General features: G+C 38.3%; 1 protein-coding gene across 3 annotated transcripts; it reads left to right on the plus strand.

Annotated features, from left to right (window-relative positions):
* The first annotated feature begins 2,052 nt into the window (after window positions 1-2,052).
* acp1 (acid phosphatase 1) lies at window positions 2,053-12,594 on the plus strand. Of its 3 annotated transcripts, XM_080514554.1 has the most exons (7): window positions 2,053-2,111; window positions 3,031-3,104; window positions 3,895-4,008; window positions 4,077-4,190; window positions 8,320-8,381; window positions 9,223-9,328; window positions 12,332-12,594. In XM_080514554.1, the coding sequence occupies exons 1-7, from the start codon at window positions 2,069-2,071 to the stop codon at window positions 12,407-12,409; spliced, it is 591 nt and encodes a 196-aa protein (XP_080370680.1). In that variant the 5' UTR covers window positions 2,053-2,068; the 3' UTR covers window positions 12,410-12,594. The 3 variants fall into 3 exon arrangements, with proteins under 3 accessions (XP_080370680.1, XP_080370681.1, XP_080370682.1); XM_080514555.1 differs by lacking the exon at window positions 4,077-4,190; XM_080514556.1 differs by lacking the exon at window positions 3,895-4,008 and having other exon boundaries at window positions 2,063-2,111.
* Window positions 12,595-17,269: the final 4,675 nt, after the last annotated feature.

Here is a 17,269-nt window from a genome sequence, read left to right on the forward strand (position 1 = left end):
CTATGGGCCACAAATGAAAAATGAACACGTTAGATTACTGAAACATTTGTACCTTTAGTGGATCAGTATTCACTATTTATTCTGCATTTTTTCCCCTGACAGACTCCCTAATACAGTGTGGAAGTACACGGATTAGTTGTAGAAATTTAGAGGCACTTCTAGGAAAATAGGTGAATCTGTGAAACTACTGGGGACAGAAAATTCTTAATAACAGGAACAGTTTTCCATTGCAGCACATAAACTACATGCATAACGTAAATAAAAACAATCCAAATATGTACAACTATTATGGTAATAATGTGTGTCAATAAATGTGGAAACGTAGTTGTATTAAAAGAAATTCTTGCATGGTTGAAACACAAACATATAAGCTCTTTAGTAATTTGGTATTAATACATTGTGAAATTATTTGGGTTTGTACATGCATTTCATTTAAATCAGGTTCAAAATGGTTTTCTCGTCTTTATGTTTTGTATTTATCTCAACGTGTCCCAGCCTTTTGGGAAACAGAAGTTATAGTTACTTCTTCTGAAACGCATTAATTAAAAGAAATCCATGCAACAAACAAATACACACAATGATACGTATATCAGGATTCAAGAGAAGAGCCTGACCATTACTTAGACATTTAAATATTCTTTGTGCTCCACTTTAATGTATGAGAATATCTCCACTTGAAGATCTGGGCTTGGGGCAGAGTGAATGGGTTCTTCCAGGTATTCCATTTTCTCCCACTGTCCAGAAATGTGCATTTGATGGTGACTGTTGACTTTAGATAGTGTGTGTTTGTGTGTGTGTGTGTGTGTGTGTGTGTGTGTGTGTGTGGGGGGGGGGGCAGGGTTGTCTTACCTCCCAGAGTCCAAATGAGTTAGAAGTTAACTGGTGTGCAGTAGTTGTGACTGTGACTACTTGTACAAATGCATAAACTGTCCCGACAGCAAGTATTGGCCGCAGCACACCATGAACCATGTAATCTGTGGTAAATAGTGCCTATAGACAGTTGTAAAAACAGTTGTACAATACAATGTAATCTGTCATTATGGATATCTAATGCAGTCCTGATCCAAGAATTCCGTATGACCTCTACATTTCATTGTACAGCACAGTTAAGTATCGCTCAGAATATTTGAATGCACTGAACAGGTAGGAAACATATTAAACGTTTTAAATTTGTCAGGCATCCGCAGTGTTCCTATAGTCTAAAATGACATGGAGCTCAGATTTGTTAGTGTTGTACTCTGATGTCACAAAAATAGGTTTTGTTACATAGGTCAACTGGTTTACCGAAGTTTAATGGTAAATCCAGGTTGTGCTTGCAATTACCATTTAAATGGGGTATGAGAATGTCTTTCATAAGGTGATTAAGGGTAATTTTAGAAGGTTTCTATCAACATCTTCAAAACAGGCATTGACTTATTTTGCCAATATATTTGGTATTAAAAGCTGGTGAGTTCAAATTAAACGTGTTTTGAATCACAACTTTATTTTTCATTCACTCTTGTCTAACATGGCTGCATCATTAACTTGATATCAGTGGTGGGGTGGGAATGAGCCTCAGACAATTATAGCTTATGAACATATACGTCATTCATTCATTCATTCATTCATTATTGAGAAAACACAGGATGAAAGGCAAGCTGCACACAGAATACACAATCATCACATTAATCTTTGAGTAGTTTTCTCTTTCAACTATTCTGAATTTGGAGAGAAGTTATTGTTAAAAAAAAAATTCAAGTATGAACATTTTAATGGCAAATCAGATCTTGAATAAATCATTAAGGAAATTTTAAAAAAATTGCAAGGGTTTCAGAATTTTGTCGAAGCGGCTGATTTGTTAATCTCATAACATTTAATGCAGTTACCTTAAATTTAATTTAAAAAAGAAAAGAGAGAAAATAAATGACACTTTGAAATACAACTCAAAAATGAAACGACTAAGAAACAACTTAAAATATATAAAACGGATGAAAACAAATATACTGTAATTAGATCAACGTTTTGTTATTTTGTTCAGGCACGAGTAGGCCACCTCTCTCGCGGCAACCAGGACCTTCAGATATCCGTCATGGCGGCTGCTGGTTCAAAGTCTGTGTTGTTCGTCTGTTTGGGTAAGAGACAATTTGAAGCTCTACGAACTTATTCACTCTCCTAAAAAGTGAGAGTTGAAGAAATCCCATTGTTTTCTGGCAGCACAACAGTTTTAATGTAGTTTCAATATGTTGATTAAGGCTTTATTGGGTTGAATGGACAGCGTTCGCTGGAGTGTTTTTGCTAATAAGACCACATCTTCGGTATTTATTGGCGCAAAAGTTACCTTGATCAGTGATCGCACACTTTACTTTCATGACCCGCTTCCACTGTGTGCAAAAGTGTTCACACGTGAAGTCTTATATGTCACAATAGACCCTGAGTCACGATTCCTGGTTCCATGACAGGTCATAATCCACTGAGAGCTCTGTGTCATCGTTTAGACACAAGGAAATTCTGTGTTTTGTTAAAGAAAATAAACAAACAAACAAACAAAAGTAAAGGAAACGCATTAAAACAAAGCAAACAAAAATCTTGCGTGATTATGATAAAAACAAAGCGATTAAGAGGCGAATAAAATTGATAATAAAGAGGTTAAACCTATTTAAGATAATAAAATCTACAAATTAGTGTGTTTTAAGTTCTGATTTAAAATAATTGAGTTTGCCAGCAGTCGGGAAATTTCTTGCACATCTGACAAGGAAATAAAAGCTGTCCTTCCTAATGACGTCAGAAGTTTGGACGTTTCATATTCTACGAGTAAATCTGACATGCACATGTAAACACACCGTTACATATTCAACCATATTCAGTACATAAATGCACGAACAGATTTCTCTGGATCATATTGTCCTTTAATACTATGTGTCAAACTAATCAAAACTTCTCATATAGGCAAATCACCAAGCCATTAAAATTAGAACTCCGTTGTTTTCCTCCAGTGTTTTCACAAGTAAAACCCCACATGTTTAATGTTATGATGTTTGTGTGTTTAAACAGGGAACATTTGCAGGTCCCCCATTGCTGAAGCTGTCTTCAGCAAGATGGCGACAGATGCTGGAGTCGTTGATAAGGTACAGTTGTCATTGTTTTCTCTTTATGTATGTGGTTTATACATTTTATCAATGCCATTGGTATATATTTTTGAAATATCAGCAGAAATTTAGGGATTAGTCCGGTATAGAATCATTTCAATGAGCAGGTTTTTCATTCATCTGCAATTTGTTAAAAAAAAAAAAGTGATGAAATACTATTTTTTAAGGAAAAATCTTAAATGCTGTGAAGAAGTACTAAGTTTTTGGTGGTACAGTAAATGTAACCGCTTATCATTGTTGAATGATATACGATATCAAACAGTGGTGCAAAGGGTGAAATGTGTACTTTTTTTTTCATTCTGTTTATTTACCTGTTGGTTGCTTTCTTGCTTTGTTTTGTGGTTATTTAATTTATGAGGGTGTGATTGATTGAGGACAAAAAAAAACACAGGATGCAAACAGATTGACTGGACAGGAGGTAGGATTTTAATAAGCTTAAGGTTTTCCCAACTCCTTTTTCAGCATGTTTTGGTTTCACCGTATTCTTTGTAATTATTGTTTTATTCATTATGTTTAAAATACATTAAAATGTTCAAATGAATGAACCTATTCTGAAAATGCCTCGTAAAATAAATTAAAAGTAATTTCAATACCTCATAATTCACATCTTTCTGCTCTCTTAAGATAAACATTTGTCTTAATTTTACTGGTAAATTACTTTCTTCAGTCGGCATCATTCAGAAATCTGAACCACCTGCAACTAATTATATGAGAGAGAGCATAAATCATTTTTGCTATGTTGTTGTCCCCCGTGCCCTGCTCTGCCTAGTGGAGGATAGACAGTGCTGCCACCTCCACCTATGAGATAGGAAGCTCTCCAGACTACCGTGGTCAAGCCTGCATGAAGAAGCATGATGTGCCCATGTCGCACATTGCCAGGCAGGTACGAACCCACCCTTACACCTCTTCTAGCTGTGGCTAGCGCCCCCTTTTTGTTCTCTATTGTTGCAGTGGGTCATAGACAGTGGCGCCACATCTGACTGGAATATAGGCAGCCTGCCGGATGCCCGTGGTCTGGCTTGCCTCAGGAATCATGGCATAGAGACGAGCCATAGGGCCCGACAGGTACAGCCAGACGTCCAATGGCACTTGTCCTCGCAGTGTGTGTGTGTGTGTGTGTGTGTGTGTGTGTGTGTGTGTGTGTGTGTGTGTGTGTGTGTGTGTGTGTGTGTGTGTGTGTGTGTGTGTGTGTGTGTGTGTGTGTGTGTGTGTGTGTGTGTGTGTGTGTGTGTGTGTGTGTGTAATGCTGCTCTACCACTTTGATGATAATAATCGTGCGATTACAAGTTAATTTATTTATTTACAATACGGTATCCACAATCGCTAAAGCGTATGAGTTCCCTTAATATGCAGTGACCACGCCGCACATTCATGATTTTTTTTTTGGTTGATTTAGTTTCTTTGTGTTCACGTGTCATAACTTTTGGGCTCTTCCCACTGTTCCTTAAAGCCCATGTTGCATCAACAGAATGTTTATTACTGTTCCGATCAGACAGGAAATGGTATGTTAAGGGATGTTGGATGTACCTGTGGTTGTGGCTTGACAGTTTAATACAAAACCAGTTCAGTTTATTCTGTTTGAAAGAATGCCTTTTATATAGCAGCCAAGTGTTACACCAAGAATAACTGAATAGCCACATGACTGTGACTGCACAACATGTCGAACCTCACAAATGTCTGACACAAGCAGAAAGCCACGCCTGTAACTATCGCCATTCAGATCGGACCCATCAGGTGTTGGTCAGAATAATGCACTGTGACACAATAACCACTGTATTGCAATGGTCTCAGATCATTAAGATGATCTGGCATCTTTGAATTTAGGAAATAGGAATTAAAGCTTATCAGGAAGCAAGAGTGTGCCCAGACTGTGACGTAACTTGGGTGTATTTCATATTTGTCAAACTTTTTATTTAAACTACATACCACATTAGGATTTTCACCAGGTTTTATATGTTGAAAGCATTTGTCTTATCTCTCTGCAGAATGCCGGCACCCATCGTTGGTATGAAATATTGACGAAGGCAGTGTAGCAATCATCATATCACACATGTTTGAAATCCTCAAATAAACTTTAAATTACACCAAGATGTTTGTCCTTGTAAGGCTTTCAGGCCTTACGCTTTGCTGGCTTATCCTCAGAGCAACTCCTTCTCCCCAGTGCCCTTAAAACACTTTTTCCTTGAGAGAAATCTGGGGTTTCACCCCGTGCTTGAGATCTAACATCTTGATATTTTCTTTTTTTTTTTTACCCTCATTGCGAACCTGTTCCATCGGACTTTCCATCTAATCTCCTCAAAGCGGCGATGGGAAGGCACAACCCTTGGCTTAAACCCAGCCAAATCCACACAATGAGCTCTGACAAGCTTTTGTATTTTCCTCCTTTTCTCTGTCACCCTTTTTGGTTCTGTCCCTGTATTTCTTTGCTCCCGCCCTTCCACTTTGCTGAACTTTTGTGGTGGCCTGTGTCTTAGTGGGCAGGTCAAGTGGGAGAATGTGTGGAGATCTCTGTATTCCCAACTTAACAACTTAGTTTCGTAAAACAATCGCACTCCTAAATGAGTAATTGCTGGGAACACTTAGTGCTTTTGTGTTTGCTCAAAAATTGCCAGACATTTGATTCAAGGGAGCGGATATGTAGTTTTTAGGCTCATTAATATGCTATCATTGAATCAACATTTGAGGAATGAACTTAACTTTCAGCCAAAGTATGTCCCTCTGTGTGCAACACACTCATCTTTACAGTTCTGATGCTGGGTAGCTCTAGAAGCTAGAATCTCAGTTTTTCACAAACATTCATGTAAATTAAATACTTTTTTTGTAGTTTGTCCTTAATTGTTATTACAGAACATGTCACATTTTGTTAAACAGAGCTAATATGACATGTATAACACATATCTATGCTATGGATCGGCTCTTTATTTCACTCACACGTTCCTCAGTCTAGTACTTAAAGTATCAAACCACGACCTTTGTGAGAGACTTGATTTCACCTCCATTAACAGAATAAAAAGAGGTGTTGGCTGTTAAAGTTGTTTATAGTTTTAGGGTTTAACACATTGGCTTTGATCGTGCCTCTATTTTCTACTTGTTGATGCCCATGGAGTCAGTTCTAGTTGTTCATAAATAAACAGAGAAACACATTTTAGCATTCTAAAAAATGTTTATTTGCTGTTAATAGATGGCCGTTAGGGAGACTAGATTTATAATGTTGTCATTCCTGAGTAAGACCTTGTGTTTTTCACTCATTTGACAATAAGAGTTTTTTTCAGCCAAAAAAAAGAAGCACACATGTTAATAATTAGAGATGGTTCTTTCTATTCATTTTTTCTTGTTCAAGGGTGATTGCGAACGATCACTTAAAAGGACTTTGACAGCAGCATGTTTTACACCTGTGCTTTTGACCGAATGTAATCTAGAAAAGGAGCACAAAACAAGCCCAACATGGCTTCTTTTTGAGTTTTATCCTCCGGGTTTCATCTGAACTTGAACTTTGCCGTGTTCATCTCCCTGCTCATTCCTCCGTTGCAGTGAAAACCTCCCAGCTTACTTGCAGTCAAGACATTTTAGAAATCGTGCCAAGACTTCTATCAGCCGTGTGAGGAAAGCTGGATTGTTTCTTTAAACAGCGCCTTAGTACAACTCCATTTACACTCGCATGTCCAAGTAGGCAGTGGTAGCAATAGCAGCAAGCTCCACAATCAAGTTCACTGTTTATCACCATGTTTAAAAAGAAAAAAACGGCGCGAAGATGAAAATAAATACAGTGATCAGACACTTGATTGCAACCATTCAACGAAACAAGTTATGGCGAACATCTGTTTACTCCTCTGCTCCTATGTGGAGCACTGCAGTGGTTTGTGTATTTTGAGTGTGTCCACATGTCAACATCTGGAGGAATGCGCCAGTTTCATTCATGTGTTGTGCTCGTTCTTGGCATTCCATGCAAATGACACCGAAACCCATCAAACCTGCCCGGTGCTGCGCGTTTCATCCATTGCTGCTTGTTCCAATAAATCATCACTGAAGACAATAAATGTTCTTCACCCCTGACTACGCGCCAACAGATGTGCGTCTCTAATGCCTTACATGACTTGCCTTCACCGTGAGGGTTGACTCGCATTGAAGATTTTCATGCATGATGCAACAGTAATTGCCGGTCGGCACATCGGCGTCATTATTCGTTAAGTTTGTTCCTCACCCTGTGGAAGTAGATGTGGGCAGATGTACTGTGACTTCTGTCTCAGCATTTCTAATGACGGAGAACCATTGTTGAAACTGACTGTTTACTTTGATGTTTGGGTGGCAGTCTGGCAGATGTGCTGCACCTTCTGTGACTGTTTTAGCATAAAATCTACTGCCTCACTTTCTATATATATATATAACAGCAGGTCCTGCTCATGAGGCACACGGTTGGCTCTAACATTCGCCAAGGCCTTTAAAAGTTACTATTTATTGAAGGAGGAGCACTATAACATTCTTGCATTCGCACAGACCACAGCATGAGCGCGGTCTTCATCTCGGTATTTGTCAGATTATTGTGTAGCTGTGACGAGTTAGTGGAACATGAGCTCACCCATTTTATGGCTGTTCAAATCATAGATTCAGATGAAATTATGGATTAAATCAGTCATCAGCTTGACCCGCGCAGTGCTGAAAGTTCAGCTGATGTGTTGTGGCAACACTGCAATAATGTAAAAAAAACACGTGCACATTAAGAAGAGCCAAAGTAAAATATATGTTTTCATGAACTTTAAAAGTAATTCCACTTTGTTTTGAAAGAGTAAGTCATCAAATAATATTTTTCAATGCCTTCAGCGATGATATTCATCTATTTGGATGCAAAAAGATGACACATTTTAACAATGGCTTGTTTAAATACATAATTTCAAAATGTTCTGAGTACAATCTGTTCAAACTCAACACAGCCATAGTTGTCACCGCAAATAACCTTCAAATGTCCATGCAGAGTGATCGGAGAATTGATATATTTTATAGGCCACGGGTGATGATATTTGTCCTGATGTCTCCCCTCCTATGTGGTTTCAAGATTTTAATATAAAGTATGTGATATATTTTTACTTCCTAAGATTCAATCCTCTCTGGAGGACCAAGAGGAGCTCTGGTGGCCTCATCGTGTTTTCACAGAGCCAAAAGTAATATTTGTTTTGTTCTGTTTCCACTCCACTTCCAGGTGACCAAGGACGATTTCATGAGCTTTCAGTACATTCTTTGCATGGACGAGAGCAATCTGAGGTACGGCGGCCTCAGCCAACAGCAGCAATGTTTATTTTCTTTAATCCTGTGTCTGTTGATTGCAATTGGAAAGAAAGAAAGACACTGAAAACAGTGTGTTAATGTGTTTAACATCCCATTTTAACAAATAATAGGACAGAGTAGCAACGCATTGGAAGGGCCCGAAGTATGTTGTCCTGCTCACTGTCTTCACATAAAAATGGTAGCAGTGAGCTATAACTAACGTGTAGGTGAATGCCTCCCTTTAATGAGCAATATCCATTCTTAAGCTTCTTCCAAAGGTCAGGGGGAGGGATATTTTTTGCTACTTTGAACGTTTAGGGATCATTTTGAGATCACATGCCTATGGCAGATCTGATCTGTAAGCAGCTTACTGAGTTCTTTGAATGCCTCGTCTTTGCTCTCTGAGCAGTTTTTCCTCTTTTCTCTCCCACATATTTTTTTTTTTTCCTTCCCTTGTCTCCAAATGTTAAGCTGACTAAGAGAGTTCATAAGTTGTCTGACCTCCTGTTTTGCTGCTTTGGTCTTTCCTTCACTAGATTTCACTTTTATTTGTGCTTAAAGTATTTAAAATACAATGGTGAAAAGTTTGTGGGGTTATTTTTTGTATTTTAATGCGAAATGCATGTGTATCTTGTTGACGTAGGATGACGGCTCCGAACAAAGGACAAGATAGCTACTGCCCCCCCCCCCCACTTGAAAGAATCACACAAAATATTCTAAAACTCACCTCAGTTCAGTCTGTGAAAGTTTTTTTTTTTAGTCAGATGGCTCATGGTGAAACCTTCTACCTACATCCTGCTTGATTCTTCTGTTACATGTCTTTCTCTGTTCTCCCCAGTGAATTGAATCGGAGGGCAAAGTTGGCGAAAACCTCCCAAGCGAAGATTGAGCTCCTCGGTTCATATGACCCTCACAAGCAGCTGATCATCAAAGACCCATATTACGTAAGAATTCAAGTTATTTCATGTTATCTAGCAAAAAGGATTGATCCAATTTAAAATCTGCCATGCGGCGTGTTTGACCGAGGGTTTTTTTTTAACGACCGATGTTTTAACCACTATAAAATGCTACATGAATTGAAAAATAAAAAACTTGAATAGCAATAAAAACAACAATAATTCAGTTCATTTTCACTATATTGGTTTTAGTTGGAGTTATTTTAACTCGGTGTCCACTGTTGAGCAAACCGAGTTCTCTGGGAAAATACATGGAAACTGAGCAATTATAGGGTTAATTGGGTTAATATGTGGTCAAAGTCCAATAACCTTTCAGCACAACACTGTGGGTTTCATGGATTAGTCATTTCTGTTCATTTCACTGCCACATTTTACTATTAGTTGCTCATAAAACACAATATAAGTGAGCTTTTTGTACATTAAAAACAAAGAACAAGTTACCCAGAATCTCAGATTGTCTAAAATCGTTATTTCTGTTGGATTCAAATCAAACAAACTGCTTAATTAGTACACTATAGACCCAAAAAAAAAGCATACGTGTGGTAAACTCTAGACTGAATGCCAGAGGTTTAACTGAAGTATTTATTGGGTGTTTTTGGTCTAATTTAAACCAGTAAGACAAACTCAAAATGTTCAAAAAGAAAAAGAACGGATCATTGTAAGAAGTGAGGACAGTGATTTAGGACTTTCAGAGAGGAAACTACAGTTAACATTGTGGGAGACCGACTGGGTGATTCAGATTGTGAGAATGTGCATGGTAAAGACATCAGGCTAACATTGATTACCTACTAAACACTGAAACATTAAACTTCCAGACCATTCAGCCGAGAGTCAGATAATCTCTCAGCCAACGTTCCGGTGAACTTTGCACCAGGAGGCAATTTTTTGAATTTACACTTGATTTGGCTTTGTATGTACATATTACATCATCTTTTGACTTTTTCTCTTTGCACTAAAGTGACATGAACTGTTCTGAGTTGTTGGTATATGTCGGTTATGGGACTGGGGGGAAGAAAAAAAAAAGAAAAGGATGCGAGTTGTAAAAGCACGGTGAGGAAAGTTGTGGACAGCGTTAAAAGCTTGGGTGGTGATGATGGCATTTCAAAGCGTTTTCAATCGCCCATTTCAATAAATAGCAAAACCTTATTCCAGATAAGTGGTTTCATGCCTGGTGTTTAGGGAGTTCTGCTGAACTGACCGTGTAGTTTCTCCTCCTGTCTGCGTTCTATCTCCTGGAAGCTGCACCCCTCCCAGAAAAACAACCGTCCCGTAAGGATGTGGCTGCAAGAGGAGCTCGCCGTCGAGTCATACAAACACAACCACTTCTATTAGATTCCTCATGACGGCATCCCTCTCTTGTTTGTTTTTGTGGTGGTGCTGTTGTCTTTTTTTTTTTCTCCACTGTGGTTTTGGATTAAAAGTTGTGGACTCTGTAACGGTTTTGTGAAGAGTTAAATCGGGACACTAAACGGGAGGACGTCGATTCCAGCATGTCGGCACACATGAAGACGTACATGTCTGATGTTGTTAGTGAGGACTGAGACGTCCCCTTTATTCTGAGATTTATTTATTTATTTTAATATTACAAAAATTTTTTATCAGTCAGTATGTCCACAGAGACTCGGAGTACTCACACACACACACACACACACACACACACACACACACACACACACACACACACACACACACACACACACACACACACACACACACACACACACACACACACACACACACACACACACACTGCAAACTCCTGCCGTGTGATGAAATCACCAAATGTGGCAACGGGAGGAGCGTTTCACCTCTGGTGGACGGTTTGAAGCCAGGAGTCTGTGCAGCACTGCGACAGCTGGAACTACTGTGTGTTCACTGAGCTGGATGTCTTCATCCGCCGCTCCCAGCTGCAGGAGCAGACGAAGTGGAAGTGGAGGACATGGTTCACATTGCGTGTCATTTTTGTTTCCTGTTGCTCTCCGGGAGGATGTCAGATAAAGGAAAACATGCAACATGTTGCTACAAAATCTTCTCCGAACAAACTCACTGCGTAAATAAGAGACAGTATTGGTAATGATAATAATGTGTGGTGGGATACGATAGCTACATTTCTTTTGGCTCCATGTGAAATCCTACTCACGGCTGCCATGAAGGTTGGGATAAGCTTCATACCAGAGATGCTGAAGTCTATGAAACGCATTTGGACGCAGACAAGTTTAATTAAATCATAAACAGTTCAGGCTGAGCCAACCGCTTTGTTTTTCCTTCTCAGAACTGAATGTATGACACATCATCATATGGAAGCACTGGAATTCTAATTTCTTGTACGATTTTTAAAATCCACATGGCACAAAGGTTTAACTTAAAAGGAGTATAGTTGCTTTTCATTTTTCAGAGGCGTTCAAGGACATTTTTGAACATCACCTCTAATATAAGAAAAACTTTGAAAATGACTATTCGTGCACATTGACTGACATTAAGATGCTAATTTACATTAGAGCCTAATTTCAAGCAGAGATATAAACAAGTACACAAATATTGTGTCTTATTCTCTAAATCCTCACAACACAAGATTTGCACGTTGGCGGTGTTGTCGTCTCATTGGTATTTTGTGGAAAACGTGATGGTTCAGGAGACCAATCTCACAATGCTGCCTGCAGCCAACTTTGTCCCACATTTTTGTCGAGAAGTCATTAGTTTAACTTCATCAAAAAAGCAAACATATTTTTGATCATGATTTAAGCCATCTTCAAATTGATAATCCCTGTGGATGCCTGCCATCCGCATCTCACATGTCTGTCTTGATCAATATCAATCAATATTTTATTTATTTTAAAAAGCATAACACTTTTGACGTCAGCTTTCCTCGTGTTGTTTCTCTTGGAGACTGTTTCGAATGGTGACAATTATTTCCTTGTATGCTTGTGGGTCAGTTTATGGGAAAGGATAAAAATATATTGATCCTCTTTTTTTTGTTTGTTTGTCTTGTAGGGCAGTGATGAAGACTTTGAGAAGGTGTACGAACAGTGTGTGCGATGCTGCAAAGCTTTTCTGGAGGCAAACTCTTAACTTTCATTCCACAAAGTCGTTTCCCCCTGAGTAACAGAAGCACTTCCCAGTTTGATACTGGCAACCTCACTCTACGACTCCCACAATACTTTGTTCCAGTGTCTTGAGCTGTACACAAACCTCACATTGTGTACATTTAAAGCAGCAACAATTGTAGATTATGTTTGGGTGATGAAATAAATAAACCACGGAAATATAAGCAAGTTGTGTTTGGGTTTTTTTGTTCCAAGCAAATCAATTCCTGCCTTTACGGATGTGAAAAATGCAATAATATGAATTATATTCACTACACAAATCCTACACGACGACTATACTATAAAACATGTATAGAAGATGAATATTTAGCAAACTGATCCTAATATCAGGCCTACGAGCAGAGAACATAGGGAAAAGTAATTTTTTGTGCTATTCATCTCTTATTTGATTCTATAAGTTGGTGTGTCCTCACACATGTGATAGTACTACAGCTTCAGATAAAGATAGGAAAATCCCTGATTTGTTCAGAAAGAGTGGACTTAAATAACTGAAGTGGAGGATTTACAGTTGAAGTGTTAAAGTGATTAAATCAGTGCTCTAAGTATTCAAGGTAACAAAAGTTTGTATTCTGAATAACTTCCAACAGTAGTGTTGTGCCTCGGTTCAAATCCCCAGTTGAAGTTGATTGGCGTTGACGATGCGAAAGATGGATAAACTTGCACTCTGGCTGAAGCAAACTGATAGTGAAGAGTTGAACCATTTTTTATATGTCACTATCCTTAAGGAATTAGGTAATGACTTTGCTTTAAACGAACTGAATCTCTTATTTTGCCATGGCCTGTAGAGCTCATTTATTGCATTGTGTTGAATTTGTAAATCCTTTTTTTAGTTCGGTCAGATCTAAGTAAACCACAAATGTCTAATAGTGTTTATCACTTTCAGACAAACTCGAAACCGTCGAGCTGCACAAAGCTGACCAACTTCCGCTGCATACTTAGTATGCACATGACAGTGATATCAGCTTCCTTATCTGACTACTCGAAATGTCAAACCGTTTAAACTTCCTCCAGGCAGCATAGTTATTTAACCCTGACAAATTGTGTTCACAAACAAGTGGCTAGCCCTAACCCCGAAATACGATTCCACTGAGATTTCTAAGGGCCGTACAGCGACGGAGGAGAATTAAATCTCTCGCGATGCTTTTTTTAGTTGTAACAAATTGTGCTTAAACGGTGCAATTATGCGTTGGATAGAAGTTATATCACAGTAGGATGTTGTTGGGGTTTTTTGTTTGTTTGTTTATTGGGTGAGTGGCTGTCCCAGCATGCCAGGTTCAGCTCAGGGCTCCATCCGCTTACTCTCTCCTCATTTTGGGTCACTTTTGCTGCCACCGGCTTTGAAAAGGCAGGAAGACAAATGCAACACGTGTTACGAACATGAGTCGTGTGCACAACCATAGTTCCTAACTCATCATCCAACATTTCTAGTTTCAGTTTTTTTCGAGACATCAGGTCTCATGGGAAGCACTGACATGATAGCTCCATGGCATTTTTTTTTTTTTTTACTTGATTCATAGAATTTCACACTTTTACAAATGCTTCATTTTGTTTAAATCAGTGACACACGTCTTCATGATTATAGATTATATAGTCGGAAATAATTTTTTTTTCAAGGAATCAGTTATTTTGTTTATGTTTATACATTGAATAAACACAGTCATTTTTGACACATTTTGTCACTGAATGTAAATTACTGAAAATAAATGACTGCACTTAGAAGCAATAGATTCATGTTACTGTTGTTGTGCTGCGGACTCGCCGACACTGCCGCGTCAAGTTTGGACACCAGAATATCGTATAGAGCAATCGTTCAGCACTAAAAAGTTCAATTGAAGGTCCTCCAAGTGCTACAAATGTTGTCTTGTTAGTGGTTAAGATTTAACCCAAACAAATTACAGACTTAGATTCAATTGCTTATAGAGAAACATTTGCTCCACTACAATTGTGTCCTTTCAGGATTCATGTTTCATGCATACAAGTTGGAAGTGATTTTTCATATGTAGGTACTTAAGGGGCAGCTTGATCCAAAAATGATAATATATGATATTTATTTTTAGAGTGTCGCCATACAGATGAGGCTTTTACTTGCCAAGTTTGTAAGATACATCTCTGGAATACTAATTTTATTCAGTCTTCTACTGGAAATACCACAGTGGAGGATTTCTGACTTTGTGGGTAATCTTTCAGAGATAACTACTATTACTACGATAAGGTCCGGCCATTGTTTCATCATCAACCTCATCCATGTACAAAGTATATTCTGAGATCTTCAGGAATAAAATTACATTTGGCACATTTTTATCTGCAGAGATGTCAAAGGTCAAAACAAATAAAATGGTGGGGAGAGACACCAGCAGAGATAAACGGAACAAGCATGTTGTTTTCCTAAAACAAGTCGAAGAGGTCTTTGAAAGATGGGGCTTAGTTCTGAGGGTAAACAGCATGATTGAACATAAAATTAAATGTTCAACGTCTGACCAAACGGTGGTTACATAAATGTGATTTTAGAATAATGTGTCTTTGAAACAACCAGCCAAAAAGGGCTAAGTTCACTCCTGTGAGCTGACATTTTCAAATAGTAGTCGGCCTCAAACTGCAGGGGGAATTTAACCAGATCTGCTGCCCTGGGACTCGGATCAGTCACGTGGTCACTGGGGGTGCATTCCTCAATTCAAGACAACAATACAGAAATACTGCACAACAACCACAAGCACAAGTCATGTTTGTACCAATCTCATAATTTATTTAAATATATCTCATTTTTAAATATATATGTATATATGTGTATATATATATATATATATATATATATATATATATATATATATATATATATATATATATATATATATATTTATTTACTTAACACCCATTTGTTAAATGCCTGTTGCGTTAATTTATATGTACCCTTTCGGTGCTTTGTTTGTTTTTACAGTATGTACATGTTACTCTTTGTTTGAATGGGCATGTCCGACATTATGTATAGGGGACATTTTGTGACAACTCAAATATGTAAATAAAGTCTGCATTGCTGTCCACCAAGATCGACAGGGAGGCTGTGACCTGCATCTCTCTCTCTTGTTTTTGCGTCGTGTTTCACAAATATACAGAGAAATTCTGATGCAATTAATAATTTAATCACAGTTTCTATTCTCCGTGTAAGAATAAGTAGGTGAAACTATGCAGTGACTGACAGCTGAGGGTCTGTGATGTTTGGGGGGGGGGGGGGGGGGGGGGGGGTGGTGGATAGGTAGTGCAACTGAAGGGACGGGCTTGATCTGAGATAGTCATACAAAGCAAGCCAATCGCAGAAGGCAAGTCATTCTGAAGACAGTATATTTAAATTTTGCTCTTGTCATACAGAAAATGAGCAAAATAAAAATATGAAATCCCTTTTTTTGTTTTTGCTTTAGCAACATCTTTTTGGGTTCCAGCAGGATAAAAGGCCCCGGCTTTGTTTCTCTCAGTCACTTCCTTCTTCTTCCTCTTCTTCTTCTTGTCCGTCCTTCAGTTTTGCAATCCTAATTGCCATCCATTTATTTCTTCAGTATTTTTTGTTTTTTTTGTTTTGGGTTTTTTTTTTCCCACCGGTCGCTCCCTTGTGCTGACAGCAAACCATTGAGGCCCAGCCAGAATGGTGGGCAGCAGCAGTCCATGCCTTTGCAGAAGAAACCTCAGTGAAGGACATTAATGTGCCTAATATCAGTCGGGGGCTGGTCAGATTTAGACTTCCCTCTTACTGTCCAAGGCACTTTGCTCCCCAAGTTCTTTTTCCTTCTGGAGTACTTGAGCTGGGCTTCAAGCTGCAACAAAAGGGAGTGAAATTCTGTGAGATTCCCAAATTAGCAGCAATCAAAACATTCTTTTCTCTTCGGAAAGAATCGCAAATAATAAATTGTGACAATTGATTTGCTGCTGTTTTGCTAGGGTCTGTGGAATGGCCGTCACATCACTGAGACCTAATATACACAGAACAACATGATCTGAACTTACAATCATGGATTCAAAAGTCTCCAACTCTTGATATTTATCCGAAGGGGGGGAATATTATATTCAGCAATTTCACAATGTAAACAGGTTCACAGCAAGAAGGTCATGAGTTCAAATTTTAAATGGATACAGATGCGCTCCTACAGGGGACGTATTTACTACAGTCCTTATGTTTATCCTTTATGAATGAATGTACTTGTAACTTATATATTTTTATGGTTAAGTAACAATAGGTGATAAATTGACGTACATCCTTAGATACAGTAAAACTGAAATTTGTATAGAAAGCAAAGATGCAGAGTGTTGGATGTTAATTTCTTCTTTGCGTGATGCATTCTGTACATTCTGTACATTTAGTTGTGCTTTACTTATACACTTGCTAACGTACTTCAGGTATGTTCATTACTTCCCATTTGTATTTTAGATTTCTATACCTCAACATTTCGATGTGAACTTTTAAAATGCTTTGGCGTTTATGTTTGATTTATAATAACATCACTTATCAAATCGACATTGCATGAAGGCACATCAGCTTGTGATACTTCTGTATAGTATAAACTATACCAACATGTATAAAGTAATTATGATTGTTCATCACGTAGATCATCAAGATCTACAATCTTACAACAACTAATGTTGTAAGTCATTACAACATTAGTTGAATAAGATGTGCCACCTGCAGTGGCCATTCATGTAATGAAAGGTGGACTTATAAATTCATAATACTTAGACAGCTACTGAATCCCCAAACAAACAACCAAACAACAACAGTTGACATCAGCTACATGAAGCCATGTTGATTCAGAGTTGAATATACAATAGTACCTTGTTCGCG

The sequence above is a fragment of the Blennius ocellaris genome, assembly GCF_963422515.1.
Source record: "Blennius ocellaris genome assembly, chromosome: 18".
NCBI classification, from domain to species: domain Eukaryota; kingdom Metazoa; phylum Chordata; class Actinopteri; order Blenniiformes; family Blenniidae; genus Blennius; species Blennius ocellaris.